This window comes from Saccostrea echinata, unplaced genomic scaffold (assembly GCF_033153115.1).
Source record: "Saccostrea echinata isolate AGI-Se365-2 ecotype Australia unplaced genomic scaffold, CSIRO_AGI_Sech_v1 ptg000009l, whole genome shotgun sequence".
NCBI classification, from domain to species: Eukaryota; Metazoa; Mollusca; class Bivalvia; order Ostreida; family Ostreidae; genus Saccostrea; species Saccostrea echinata.
Genome location: NW_026889758.1, coordinates 20460001 through 20475140, shown reverse-complemented (window position 1 = coordinate 20475140; position 15140 = coordinate 20460001). Strand labels below are relative to the sequence as shown.

Genomic DNA, 15140 nt, shown 5'->3' with positions numbered 1-15140 from the left:
CTTTACAATAACAATAAACATGGATACAAAAATACAATTACCACCTTAAAATAGATCTCAAGCTCTCAGCGTGAACATAAGTGATGCAGAATAAACTTATGTCTAGACAAGACGTACCACCGTTTTTACACAATACTAATCTACAAATATCTCAAGCTTGTGATCGGGTGCCAGTGACTGCTATTTTAACACCTTTTCTACAATAATTAAGTAAATAAATGAAGATATACTTACCTCTTTACTAAATACATCTAAACCATAAAATAAACCAAGTTTGATGAGAGCTAGGGAGACAGGAATGTGAGCATCCACACTGGTTTCTGCTGCCATGTCATAAAACCTTTTGGCCAAGTGTACGTCCTAAAACAAAACTTCACTTTTAATTTTCAATGTCAAGCCATTCTGACATATTTCTTATATATTTTTTTCAGATTGAAATTTATGTAACTTCAGAGGTATTAAAACTTTATTACTACATTATTTTTCAATACTGTCATTGCATTTCAAAGCCATACTTAAAATAGAACGTTTATTTTGAAATTTATTTGAGGGGAGGGGGACAATCTGACAGGGCATAAATTTATAACCAAATAAATAACTAAGTATACCATATATATTACTGACATCCCAATTTAGTAATATATGTAATAGTGTACCTGTTTCAGACCCAGCCCTTGCTCATGCATATATCCCAGATTAAACATGGCCTGGGCACTGTGTTGCTGTTCGGAGGCCAGGCGATAATGACTAGCAGCTGTCTCATAGTCAATCTTTGTACCAAATCCATAGTAATGATAGTCCCCCATCTTAACACGGGCCACAGTGGAACCTTGTGAGGCTGCCCTAGTCCACTGAAGCAGTGCCCTCTCCAATACCTCTGTGTCCTCAAACATCCCAGTATCCCCTGGAAAGACATTCAATTTCTGATGGAGTTCTAAGGCACATTTAACTTTGAAACAAAATGTAGATTAAAATCTCTCTTCAGTTAAAACAGAAAGTGTCTAGAAATTAAAGAAATAAATGAGAATGAATCAGTTACACATAAACTTCCAAAACAACAGGGTATGTTTTAGTAGTTCTATATTGCTTACCTTGATCTAACATATAGGCTACATTGGACTGAGCCACCTCAAACCCTAACTCTGCAAGGAAGACATACTTCATGAGGGCCTGGGAGATGTGACCCTCTTTGTACATATTGTATGCCTCGGGCAACATTTCTGCCCATCGACCTCTCTCTGCCACGTTTTTAAACAGCTGAAAGAGAACACCTTCTGTCAGAATACTGTACGTGTACATAAATTGGCATATTCAAAATTTAGTGCAATCACTGGGTATGGAGTTGTTGGTGAAATCATGAATTAGTGTTATACATGTCCATGCCATAGATTGTATTTATAATTGATTTAGCGGTATTCATGAATTAGCCCATCGTTGTCTGCGCCAAAGCTGCTAAAATATGAAGCCCGCTTTTCTAAGTACACATACAGTATTTTACACTGTCTCAGTCAATATATAATACTGTCCTCATAGCCCTTCCTCATCATAATGGCCACTTTGAAATTTCCCAACAGTTTTCTTTATATATCTACTGTGAACTCATCATTGTTCATGGGGGAACCAAATTTTGCCGATTTCATTGGTTACTGTTATTGATAAATTTACAATTCCATGCACAATAACTTTGTCAACCTATAAGTTCACTGAATTTTCTGTATACTGCATACCAATTTTTATTCACAAGTACTTTAATTTTGCAGAATTATGCGAGCTAGACCACCAGCTCGTGAAAATTTCATTTTTCTATATTTGTATTTCTAGAGAATACATAGAACAATATCCAAGTTTTGTTAAATTATGTCTTGCTTATGGTGAGCAGTGCAAAGCACTGCTCCAGAAGTGAACTTTATAGACTATCAAGTAAGAACAGAGAAAATTTAGAATGAAATCTGTCCATTTTTCAGGCAAATTGTTGTGTGAAACCCTCCCAAAATTCTTTTGCTACCATGACTCCATGCGATAATGGCAAAGTATAACAGCTAGGCTCGCAGTTATTGTGAAGATTTAGTACTTGCAGAGAGCTTAAAAGAAACAAAAAATAACTGCATCTAATCTACAATGCCTTTTATTAAAAACTGCATTATTTAGACTGTTATGGAAATGCAACTTACTTGCGATGTCATGTAACATCACAGTCTAGACTCATGTAGTTTGAAAAGGTGGATCAAAGTTACAAGTGTAAGCTTTGTAAATGTTTTTTGTGCTACAACTTTGCTCGATCTATAGGTCACATGGTAAAACAAATTTTAAAAATACATGTACCATATGATTGTCTCGTGAAAATAATCATACAGTATACAGTATATATTATCCACAAAATATGTCCCCAAGAATCAGTAAAGTTTTGTTTGCCCTAAAACACTGATCCCAATGAACTAAATTGATTCCACATTATGTTAAAACAACCACTCTAGAAAATTCACTCAAATCTTTTCATCCCCATTTGTGATACTGCTTTCAATGGTCAATTTGTCAAAATTATGATGTACAGTAACCTTTCATAACTAGAAATCATCCAGTGTGTTTTTTAAAAAAATTACTACACGGTATTACAGTACTTTATTTTGTACTCGTATTTGATGTTTACAACTTTGAAATACCTCTACTGCAGTGTGACAGTTTCTGAGTACACCTGTACCAGTGGCATGCATCTGAGCAAGATTGTAGAAGGCCAACAAGTGTCCACCCTGTGAGGCCAGGTTAAAATACTTGACTGCCAACTTGTAATCCCGGCGCACTCCTTTACCACCTAGGTAGCCAAAAACAAAAACAGGCAAGTGAAAATCAATGGACAATCTGTTCACTTATTCATGAGCAATTTTCATAAATTAAAATGCCTTTTTTTCTGATTTACAAATAGGTACACAAAATAATGTACAAGTCTTGATGTTAAAAGGAACTGTTTACTAAACACTGAAAACATCAAGGGAAGTTGTATTTAACAGAGCTTACCATAATGCATCAGTGCCAGCTGTAACTGTCCATCTACCCAACCCTGGTCAGCGGCTAAACTAAAATACTTGAGAGCCTTAGTAAAATCCTGTAAAACAGAGATGTATATGTATATAATACAAGAGCACATTTTCCCCTTTCTGCTAAAGTGATCCCAAAAATTGTAAATTTTGAAATCAAGTTTAATGGGAAAAGGGGAAATTAAGTTAATTAAAATATATTTTGATGACCCATATCTCTAGGATCAAACATACAAGAGCAAGAGTTGAACACCATTCACAATAAAAGCTGTATCACTTTTGTGTCATAACTATGTCACATCATTTCACATCTCTTGATAATAAATATTCATAAAATCTTTGTATACAAGCATGTTCATCTAAGGCATGATATCTCACATGTCAAAATAAATGAAATTAAAAGAAAATGATTTGTTTATATATAATATATCATCCATATTTTCTAACTCATATCACTTCGTCAAATGTACAAAAAAGAGCAAACATTGCCACTTTAAATTCATAAAGTCTTATGCATTTTCTTTCTTCTTGGTACAAAAAAATGTCCCCAAGTTCAGTTCATCTGTTTATTTGTTTTTCTAAAAACAGGAAATACTTCATTTAGGAAAATCCATATTTCACCACATGATTTGTGATTTAAAGGATGAATTCTTTCAAAGGTGTGTTTCTCTTTGTGAAAAACCAACATCAAGGATATTCTTTCAACTGCTAGCTTTTCCAAAAAAATGCAGTATATTTTCTTTATTTTCTTGCAAAAAAACAAGGAAAAATAACAAACACTGCAAAAATATATTTACATACAGGCATAGCTCGAGGGCTTACACTATTTCATGTTTCACATGAATAATCAGAATGTTTTTGAAATATTGGAGAATTTGGATAGTTCTTTGTTAGAATAGGAAATAAATCAGATGTGCAATGCTAACAAGATACCATTCACAAGAAATATTCCAAAACAAATTATTTATTCCTGACAAAGATCTTCCCCTAAGTAATTTCAACATACAGTCTTTTTTTATACTTCGGAAAGCAAATTCGTTAGATATGCAACTCTAACAAGAAATTTAGCTTGTTAGATGTATTCTACAGCAAATGATGTTATTACAATATTTGTACACTTGACTTGAATCTGCCTCTAACTGTAATCAATAGCCTTCAGATCCTTGTAATCATAGTACTAATGGTAAACGGAGAACATCATTAAACATCTAAACCCAGTCAAACGTCAAATAAGCCCTTCCTCTGTTGCATTTCCTTTTTCTTTCATTATTTCTTAGTTTTTACAAACATGAGTGTGTTTTTATCTGTGATTTTATTGTAGCATACAGATAAATAAGACTGTAACAAAAGCAGAAATGATCCTAATGAACTAGTAGTTGTGTACCGTCTATCTGTACAGGCACTCACTAGCAAAGAAATTTCATTTCTTTTTTAGGATTCAGAATTTAATATAATTTTATATACCATGCACCAGAAAATCTTGCCTATTTCATTATGCAATAGCAAACAAGTCATATTTCACCCCTTTTAAAACCCAGTCATACGAAATGCAGCTGAATTATAAATATCTTAGTTTGGAGTTCACTTTCACAGGATGGGGGTGAAAAAGGTGAACAAACAAGAGGCCCAGGGGTCACATCGCTCAACTGAGCACTGTGGCTGGAAAAATCAGTTTAGTATTGAAAAGCTTAAATGCATAAGTGGTCCCAACCTACCCCTAAAAAGGAGTGGGGGGGGGGGGGGGGGGTGTGATTTGAACAAAATTAAATCTACACTAACTAAGGATGCTTACATAATTTTTGGACCAACTGTGACTTTTTTCTCTACAAGTTTGAACTTTCATTGTGGCCCCACCCTACCCCTGGAGGTCATGATTTGAACAAACTTGAATCTACACTATCTGAGGATGCTTCCATATAAATATGACAAACCGTGGCTTTGCTGTTCTTGAGAAGAAGATTTTTGAAGATTTTTCCTATATATTCCTATGTAAAACTTTGATCATTCATTGTGGCCCCACCCTACCCCCGGGGGTCATGATTTGAACAAATTTGAATCTAAACCACCTGCAGATGCTTCCATATAAATATGACCAATCACTGCTTTGCTGTTCTTGAGAAAAAAATTTTCAATGATTTTTCCTATATACTCCTATGTTAAACTTTGATCGTCCATTGCGGCCCCACCCTACCCCTGGGGGTCATGATTTGAACAAACTTGAATCTACACCACCTGAGGATGCTTCCATATAAATATGACCAATCAAAGCTTTGCTGTTCTTGAGAAGAAGATTTTTGAAGATTTTTCCTATATATTCCTATGTAAAACTTTGATCGTCCATTGTGGCTCCACCCTACCCCCGGGGGTCATGATTTGAACAAATTTGAATCTACACTACCTGACAATAATTCCACATGAGTTTCATCTTTCCTGGCCATTGGTTCTTGAGAAGAAGATTTTTCAATAACGCCATTAATTTTTTGCTATATAGTAATTATCTCCCCTTGGAGGAGGGCGTGGCCCTTCATTTGAACAAACTTGAATCCCCTTCACCCAAGGATACTTTGTGCCAAGTTTGATTGAAATTGGCCCAGTAGTTCTGGAGAAGAAGATGAAAATGTGAAAAGTTTGTGACAACAACGACGACAACGCAAACGATGACAGACAGACAAAGGATAAATTTCGATCAGAAAAGCTCACTTGAGCCTTTGGCTCAGGTGAGCTAAAAAGGGAAATAAAACTTTCATTATACACAGTAGAGACATAAAATTTACCTTTTCTACTCCTCTTCCATACATATACAGCATTCCCAGTCCTGTTTGACCCACAGGATTCCCCTGGAAACCAAGATTTAAAGTGATATCAATTAATAGAGTATACATTATAGAAAGAAACTGCTTTAAACATCACTGTGGCACTTGCAATGCATTTATTAAACAAAAAAGTGATATGACATTGCATGATAGTGTGGTCAGTTGAAAATTGCCTCCATACTAAGTAAACAAGCTACATTGAAAAGATATATTCCTTACTACTGTCAAACAGTTCAGCAAACACCACACAGACAAACAATTTAATCTAGAATGAACATCATCTGACTCTATACAATGCCTCCTGTCTTCAGCATAAATAACTCAATTAGTGGTTTAAATCTATTTAGCTCTTGCATGCACCTCTTTCTTTGCATGAAGACCAATGTACTATATTTTCATATTTTTATCTGTCAGAAGTAACAAAGAATTAGTTTACAAATTTTCAAGATATTCATCACACAAATATAACTCTAAATGCCTTTGAAATCTAAAGTGGCTAAAGCAATATGGTCAGTATTAATCATTATCAAGCATGTATCATTTACAAGTAATTTTAAATCAAATCATGAATAAGAGTAGGTCAAATAAAACACTGAAAGAGGTTTGGACAGAGGTCTCTCAACAAGTTGTTACCAAAATGTGAATAACATAATGAAAATCATAGTGGGTATGGCATGCTAAATTCTTAAAAAGAGCAGAACGGATAAAACAATTATCAGCAGTTTTTATTTAAAAGATGTGTCCAAGTATGATAATCTATAAGCCTATTTATATAAGAGAAGAGGATGTCTTCTGTTTTTAACTTTCTTCTGTACAGTACATATCTTGAGTACTAGGATTGTCCATAAAGTTTGTGGACAATGACGTTTCTGTTAAAGTGAATGGTCCTAGATATACTTACTGTATACCAAAGCAATTGTTATGAAAATCCAAGTCAGAATAGTTTGGATTCGGTTGTCTGAACTTAATACTTTTGTAAAAATCTCAGTCTTTAAAGGTTGGAGATAGTGCGCGTGGCCCAAGGTTAAAATGTCATGAGCTTCAAAATAAAGTTTTTGAATTAAAATGATTTATTTTCTTCATGAACCAAACCAAAACTTAATAAATCAAATGTGTCTAAAATAAAGCACTTGTAATCATTTTTTGATATCTTAAGTATCTCTTATAGGACAGAAAGAGAAAAAACACAAGAAACATGTTTCAGAAGTTGACAGAAAAAGCAACATCAGCCATCAGAATGGAACAGCATCCAATCATAAAATTATGTTTTAAAGAGGTTTGATTCTGAGCCATTGTGCAGATTTTTGTCTGGACTTCTATTTAAAAAATTCTGCATAATATTTTAGTTCTTACAATAAATTTGGATTCTACAATGCTAATTAAACTATATTCCATAGAAATCCCAAGGTTAAATTCCATATTAAAAGCATTAAGGGAGGAACTATATTTTGTGGTTTACAAGAAAATGATCACTTTTTTGTTTTGAAGTATTTACGGTACTGTTAAGTTTGGATTCCTATTTATCCACCAAGGCTGAACACAGATTTATTTTTAGCAGTGAACTGTTTTATACTGGTCCCAAATTATATATTAAATGCATCATATTGTGACAAATATAGCAAATAGATTGCAAAAGTCCAAAAAAAAGTCCATATTTAAGCTTAAAATTAGCATTATTTTAGTAATATCTGAAAATTTACAGACCCCAACTTTTTATTTTCTTTTCTGAATATATAAGATAATTTTAACCATTCTGCTTAAATTCAGTATGAGCTTAATACTTAAAAATGATTTTATTGCTTTCTAAATTATTAATTCCAGAAAAATGACATTTGTTGAATGCAGAAAAGTCAAATAATTGATTATGCAGAGTAATTTGAAAGTTTTTCATATAGTCACTAATTTTGATAAGACTGTATCTGGTCCCATGATTTATTTGAGGGAAAACTTCGAAAAAATGATTACCTGTTAGATGTAATTACAGAGCAAAAAGGTCATATTAAATGCTCTATAGCACCAAAAGAACTGCACTGACCCCCATATTTTGTTTTGATTTTTAGTTAAACTATGTGTGTAGATTCTTGAAATATACTTGATATAAAATTCTTAATACTTTTGATAGCAAGATCCAATCCCCTTAAGCAACTTTTTTGGAATATATTTAATTCATTGATTTGAAATTGGTATATACAGTGAAACCTGTCTTATCTGACATGCGGCAGGAAATAAAATCAATGTCGGATTAGACAGTGTGTCGAATTACCCAGTGTTGAATATTTCTAAGCATTATGATAAGTGTCAGACTTCATACAAAAAAAAATAATTTTCATTAGGTTTAAAGTACAGCATGCACACATGTATTTAACTGTCAAGGTGTTTGCATAATTGTGTGTTTATTTGTTGTATAAAATATAGCATCTCTTCAAGAAACAGTGTTAAACAGTTTGTGAAAGCATTAGTGATATGATGTTTTTTTCTAAAGAACAAAACAGATGGAACTGGCGATTGTTTCGAGTCGTTGCAATTTCATTTTTAGCATTTTACTTACTGACAGTTGATATTAAAGTAAATATTTTGTCTACCTTCTCTACACAGTAATATTGTTTTTTTTCTACACCACATTTCTCTCCGATTTTTCTCCATTGTTTACTTATCAACATAGGCTATGCTGCTAATACCATCACACAACTTTTCACACAAATGAGATTTTTCTCTAAAACATTGTGATTGTGATTGAATTTTAAAATTTAATTTTTATGGGCAACTTAAAGCAGTATTTTTGCTTTTGGCAGATCTTTTATGTGCACAGCCTTGCTCAATTCAGTTTATATTAACCCTGACATGAAACGTGTTCTATTAAAAAAGATGCTGCATTCAAAATGTGTATTGTTCACATTACAAAGTAGTTCGCCATTCATATTTTTTGGCGGCATGGCTTTAAAGAAGGACTCTGCATGACTGTAAGTTTTATTTTCATTTCAAGCTAAAAATCTTATTCATTCTGTAAGGTAAAGGCAATCTAAATATCATTTACTTTTTTATTTCATTTCCTGTTGCATGGATGCTATTTGTCAATGTGAGAATAAAAATGATAACAACAAAGAGAATTGATTGCCAAATTTTTTAATTCAAAAAGTTTTCATTTATTGCTTAAGTAAACACTTTTAAAATCATACAATCATGTAATTAACTACTCTCTCAGTAGACCAATCATGTGACCAAATGGGACATTAAAGTTACCTGGCCAGCAGCTATTTATGGTACACCCGTCTAATTATGTCCGATTGTTGACAAAAAACGCCCGATTTTGGAATGCACAGTGGTCAGAATACACAGTGTTTTATTCTATATGAATTATCAAGAAATTTTGGGGAATAAAATATGAGGTCTGAAAGTCCAATGTGCCGGATTGGACAGTGTGCACCATATAATTTTTCAACTGTGTGAACAATTGGAGGGTCACAACAAGAAGTTGAAAACTACTGTTATTTGATGAAATTAGGATATTCCTATGCAGGATGTTGTTCTAAATTTAGTGAAGCATTGGACTGGACTGTGCAGCCAGTATATACAAAGTGTTTATACTGATGATGCCTGCAAATTTACCGTATATTATTTTGAATTTTCAATACTGAACTCTCTTATTCAGAATGTTTTAGGACATACATGTATATGAAATGCAAACTCAGCATTCAATAAAACTCCAAGGTATTGAATGCTAAAATTCTCTAAACTTTTAGTAGTCTTTTTTTTTCTTTTTTTTTTTTAATTACAGACCATTTATTAGCTATATAGTAAATAAGTCTATTAATATTCTCATGATTAAAAATACTCTTATACAAGGAAGATTTTAATATGATATACAGACAGAAGTCTGGAGCCATACCTTGTCAGCAGCTTTTTTGAAGTAATTAAATGCTGTCTCATTACTTTGTTTTACTGCAGGGCTGCCCTCTGAGTACATCTGTAATATAAAAAAAAATGTACCATGTACCATTAAACTGCCTAAAGGAAGTAAAACGACTATAGTTATACAGAGCTATTGACTGTTTATATTGTACCCTGTGTGTGCAACTGACCTTTCCAAGAAAAGCGAAAGCATTGGCATTACCAGACTCTGCTGCCATAAGGAAATAGTGCAGGGCTCTCTGAAATAATTTAAAGTAAAAGTATACATCATGTACTGATACAATAAAACTCTGATTTGATTTACAACCAGAAGTCTCTGACAAGACTGTAGCTCTACTGGTTGTACTTATAAAGGAAGATAGAAGTAGCACTTGGACTTGAAACATTGCAACAGCAATAAATAGAATAATTATCCTTGGTTTAGTCTCTTTTTGTGGCAAGATTTATTGCAATCAGACTAAAACTGTAGGGGGAGTAGCCTTTTAAAACAATTTTACAGAAATTTCGATTTAAGTAACCATGGCAACATCATTCAGCAAAATCAAAAAAACAATAACATCCATTATGTATCTCTGTGTAGTCTAATTGTATGTCAAGTTATACTGAAATCAGACAAAAAGTGTAGGAGAAATAGCGTTTTGAAAGTATTTTAAGAATATTTCTATTTTTAGTAACCATGGCAACACTGTTCATCAAAATCCAAAACTGTTACAGAGAATTATGTATCTTAGTGTAGTCTACTTGTGTGCTAAGTTATACTAAAATCAGACTAAAACTGTAGGAGGAGTACCATTTTCAAGGTATTTCATGGAAATTTCTATTTTTAGTAACCATGGCAACTCCATTCAATGAAATCAAAAACCGATAAATAGAATTATGTATCTTAGTATAGTCTACTTGTGTGCCAAGTTATATTGAAATCAGATCAAAACTGTAGGAGGAGTAGTGTTCTAAAAATTTTTCACAGAAATTTCTTTTAGTAACCATGGCAACACTGTTCATTGAAATCAAAAACCCATAAACAGAATTATGTATCTTAGTATAGTCTACTTGTGTGCTAAGTTATATTGATATCAGACCAAAACTGTAGGAGGAGTAGCATTTTGAAAGTATTTCCCAGAAATCTCTATTTTTGTGACCATGGAAACACCGTTCATTGAAATAACAAGAGGCCCATGGGCCACATCGCTCACCTGAGCACATTGGCTAGAATAATAAGCAAAAATCAGTTCAGTATTGAAAAGTTTATGGGGGTGGGGGGGGGGTTGAATTTTAAACTACCTTATGATGCTTTAATATCACTATAACAAATGGCTTTGCTGTTCTTGAGCAGCAGATTTTTTCCCCCATATTCATTTGTAAAACTATGATCCCCCATTGTGGCCCCACCCTACCTCCTGGGGCCCTCATTTGAACAAATGAACAAATTTCATTCTACACTCCCAAGGATGCCTCCATATTAATTTGACTAATCATGGCTTTTCTGTTCTTGAGAAAAAGATTTTTTCCTATATAATCCTCTGTAAACTTTGATCCCCCATTGTGACCCAATCCTATCCCGGGGGGGATGGGGGGGGGATGTCATGACTTGAACAAACTTCAATCTACACTACCTGAGGATGCTTCCATATAAATATGACCAATCATGGCTTTGCTGTTCTTAAGAAAAAGATTTTTAAAGATATTTTCTTATATATTTCTATGGAAAAATTTGATCCCCCTTTGTGGCCCCACCCTACCCCCGGGGGTCATGATTTGAACAAACTTGAATCTACACTACCTTAGGATGCTTCCATATAAATATGACCAATCATGACTTTGCTGTTCTTAAGAAGAAGATTTTTAAAGATATTTTCCTATATATATTTCTATGTAAAACTTTGATCCCCCTTTGTGGCCCCACCTTACCCCCAGGGGTCATGATTTGAACAAACTTGAATCTACACTACCTGAGGATGCTTCCATATAAATATGACCAATCATGGCTTTGCTGTTCTTAAGAAGAAGATTTTTAAAGATATTTTCCTATATATTTCTATGTAAAACTTTGATCCCCTTTTGTGGCCCCACCCTACCCCCGGGGGTCATGATTTGAACAAACTTGAATCTACACTACCTGAGGATGCTTCCATATAAATATGACCAATCATGACTTTGCTGTTCTTAAGAAGAAGATTTTTAAAGATATTTTCCTATATATTTCTATGTAAAACTTTGATCCCCCTTTGTGGCCCCACCCTACCCCCGGGGGTCATGATTTGAACAAACTTGAATCTACACTACCTGAGGATGCTTCCATATAAATATGACCAATCATGGCTTTGCTGTTCTTAAGAAGAAGATTTTTAAAGATATTTTCCTATATATTTCTATGTAAAACTTTGATCCCCCATTGTGGCCCCACCCTAACCCCGGGGTCATGATTTGAACAAACTTGAATCTACACTACCTGAGGATGTTTCAACATAAGTTTCATTTTTCCTGGCCCAGTGGTTCTTGAGAAGAAGATTTTTAAATGATGCCATGATTTTTTCACTAATTCCTAATTATCTCCCCTTGAAAGAGGGCGTGGCCCTCCATTTGAACAAACTTGAATCCCCTTTACCCAAGAATGCTTCATGGCAAGTTTGGTTGAAATTGGCCCAGTGGTTTTGGAGAAGAAGTCAAAAATGTGAAAAGTTTACAGACGGATGGACAGACAGACAGACAGATGGACAGATGGACGACAGACAAAATGTGATCAGAAAAGCTCACTTGAGCTTTCAGCTCAGGTGAGCTAAAAAAACAATATAAAGAATTATGTATTTTAGTGTAGTCTATTTATGTGCCAAGTAATATTGAAATCAGACCGAAACTGTAGGAGGAGTAGCATTTTGAAAACTTGTTTACAGATGGATGGACAGCTAGACAGACAGGCAGACGGACACCTTACTATCGCATAAGCTCCTCTGGTCTCTGACCAGTAGAGCTAAAAATATCCAATTTAAAATATTAAAGCAATCTTCCTTCTCTTTGATAAAAATAAAATAAAATGACAAAAATAAAAAGTTTAAAAGAAATTGATTGATTATTGGAACTTCGTCCGATTCTTTAAATATCATTTTCATTATGTTGAAACAGCTCTTTAAAAGAAATCTTTTATCTATTTTTTTTTTAAAATTTCAGTGATAATTAAGTTGTGTGTCCTACCTCATGATTGATGCCCACACCCCGCCCTCCCTGGAAGTACAGCTGACCCAGCACCACCTGAGCCTGGACGTCCCCTTTGTCTGCCAGGAAGTGGTAATACTGAAGCAGATCATCATCCATCATCATGCTCTGTCCAGTAACCTGATTCTCTGCCTCTTCCTGGAGTCGAATTCTCTGTACAACGGGGCCCCCTGAGAGGGTCACTGCATCTGCCACTAATATAGAAAGCATAAAATCTAGTCTGAATAAAGGCTACTGGACATTATGTAAAATAGGCTTAAAGATACATAGTACTAGATGAAATCCCGTGCAGGCGCGGGGAATTAAATTTATTCCGTTACCGACAGAAAATATATTGTAGTTTCTACCGACAGCCTACAGGCTTATAGCAGGAAGAAATACTTTGTTCAAAATCCCGCATGAAGTAGATGTACATGTACGTCTCCACCCCCACCCACCCCCCTTTTTGTAAAAAATTGAAAAATAACAATTTCATTAATTGACGTTTATTGTGAAACCTGCTATACTATATTATGGATATTGTACTTCAGATGCTCCTGTTTCATTTCCGTCAAGGATAAAATCAGCGAATATACACATTTTACTGATAAATTATTTTTGGGGGGGGGGGGGGGTTTAAAAATTCACAGGTACTTGAGTCTTGGTTCATAAATATGTATGTACCATATTGATATGTAAAAAAATATACTTTTATTTACTTTTTTTTACATATCAATAAGGTACATACATATTTATAAACCAAGACCCAAGTACAGGGTCTGTGTAAAAATTAGCTTATAACGCCCTATGAATAGGCCGAGTATTTGATACAAAGACTGTATTCAGAAAAAAAGAATGAAATGTATTGATTGAAACACAAAATTTTACAGTTTTAATTGTATTTGAACAATACCTTATTCATAAATTTTCTCTTTTCATGTAAGCAAGTTATTACAAAGTACAAATTCTACTTCGAGTTCGTTGCCACGATGCTTTCAGTTAGGAATATAGGAATATAAATTATATATACAAATTTTACCGATAAATTTATTAGAAAACCTACTACATATATGTAATAGTCTTTCGATATATAACATGTAAATATATTCACAACTTATAGTGTTATCAATGATTTGCCATTTTTTCAATGACCATTCATGCAAAAGCTTTTTTTATGTTCTTGCAGCTATAATCGCTTCGTTTTTCTTTTTAACATCGGGCTCGATGCTATATGATGTTCTAGAAGCTTCCTTCAATATTAAGATTGGTGAATGACAAAAATAATTTGGACATTTCCCTTTTTAGTCGGTTATCACAATCTTTTTCTTTTATATCATTTAAATCAAGTTTTGATTGAATAATTCAGTGTTGACGTTTTATGAAATAAATAAACAATTGCTTGTTGTCAGTTTCATTAAAAATTTCCAGTAACCTAGATCCGCCAACCAGAAACGCCACCGTACTCACGTTTTTGCTATTTCTTGGCTGTGTATAGAAAATAAAAGTAGACTTTTAATTTAATATACGACATTACTATGCAAGTGAAATCTAAATATAGTTTACGGACATCATCTTGTATATAGTGTATTGTTAGAGGAGTAAGTAAGAACTCTGGTGCACCCGTTTCGGAGTTTATTTGCAAAATTTATTAATTTATACGTATAGATTGTTATACCTTTGAAAATAGTGACCTATATAAAATCTATACTTAAAAAAAAAGGTTTTACATTTTCAATGTTTTTCCAAGCGTTCCACAAAAAAATCAATGTTGGGCGACTGAGTGACATAATGGACCTGTCAATGATATATTGGACCACTATGATGTTTTTTTAAGTCACAATGTAGGCAGGACCAGGTATATCTGAACAATCATTGCAAAGAAACCAGGGCAAGATATATCAAAATAAAAATCAACAAGAGGCCCATGGGCCACAATGCTCACCTGAGTTACTGTGGCCCTGCTGTTCTTCACAAGACCTCCCCTTTGTAATATTTATTGCGGCCCCGCCCTACCCCCGGGGGGCCATGAATTGAAGAATTTAGAATCTACACTACCCAAGGATGCTTCCACATAAGTTTCAGCTTTTCTGGCCCAGTGGTTCTTGAGAAGAAGATTTTTAAAGATTTTGCCTATGTATTTCAATGTAAAACTTTGATTCCCTATTGTGGCCCCGCCCTACCCCTGGGGGCCATGATT

General features: G+C 34.0%; 1 protein-coding gene across 5 annotated transcripts in view; it reads right to left on the bottom strand.

The window, feature by feature from the left end:
• Positions 1-15140, bottom strand: part of LOC133181986 (protein sel-1 homolog 1-like) — a 36436-nt gene that overhangs the window by 10349 nt on the left and 10947 nt on the right. For all 5 annotated transcript variants that reach the window (XM_061316666.1, XM_061316669.1, XM_061316665.1 and 2 more), the window contains 9 exons: positions 12944-13158; positions 9925-9993; positions 9732-9809; positions 5807-5869; positions 3013-3100; positions 2661-2809; positions 1092-1257; positions 657-904; positions 235-360 (listed from right to left, as the gene is read on the bottom strand). In XM_061316666.1, coding sequence (XP_061172650.1) covers positions 235-360; positions 657-904; positions 1092-1257; positions 2661-2809; positions 3013-3100; positions 5807-5869; positions 9732-9809; positions 9925-9993; positions 12944-13158 — 1202 coding nt within the window. The remainder of the gene's footprint in view (positions 1-234; positions 361-656; positions 905-1091; positions 1258-2660; positions 2810-3012; positions 3101-5806; positions 5870-9731; positions 9810-9924; positions 9994-12943; positions 13159-15140) is intronic.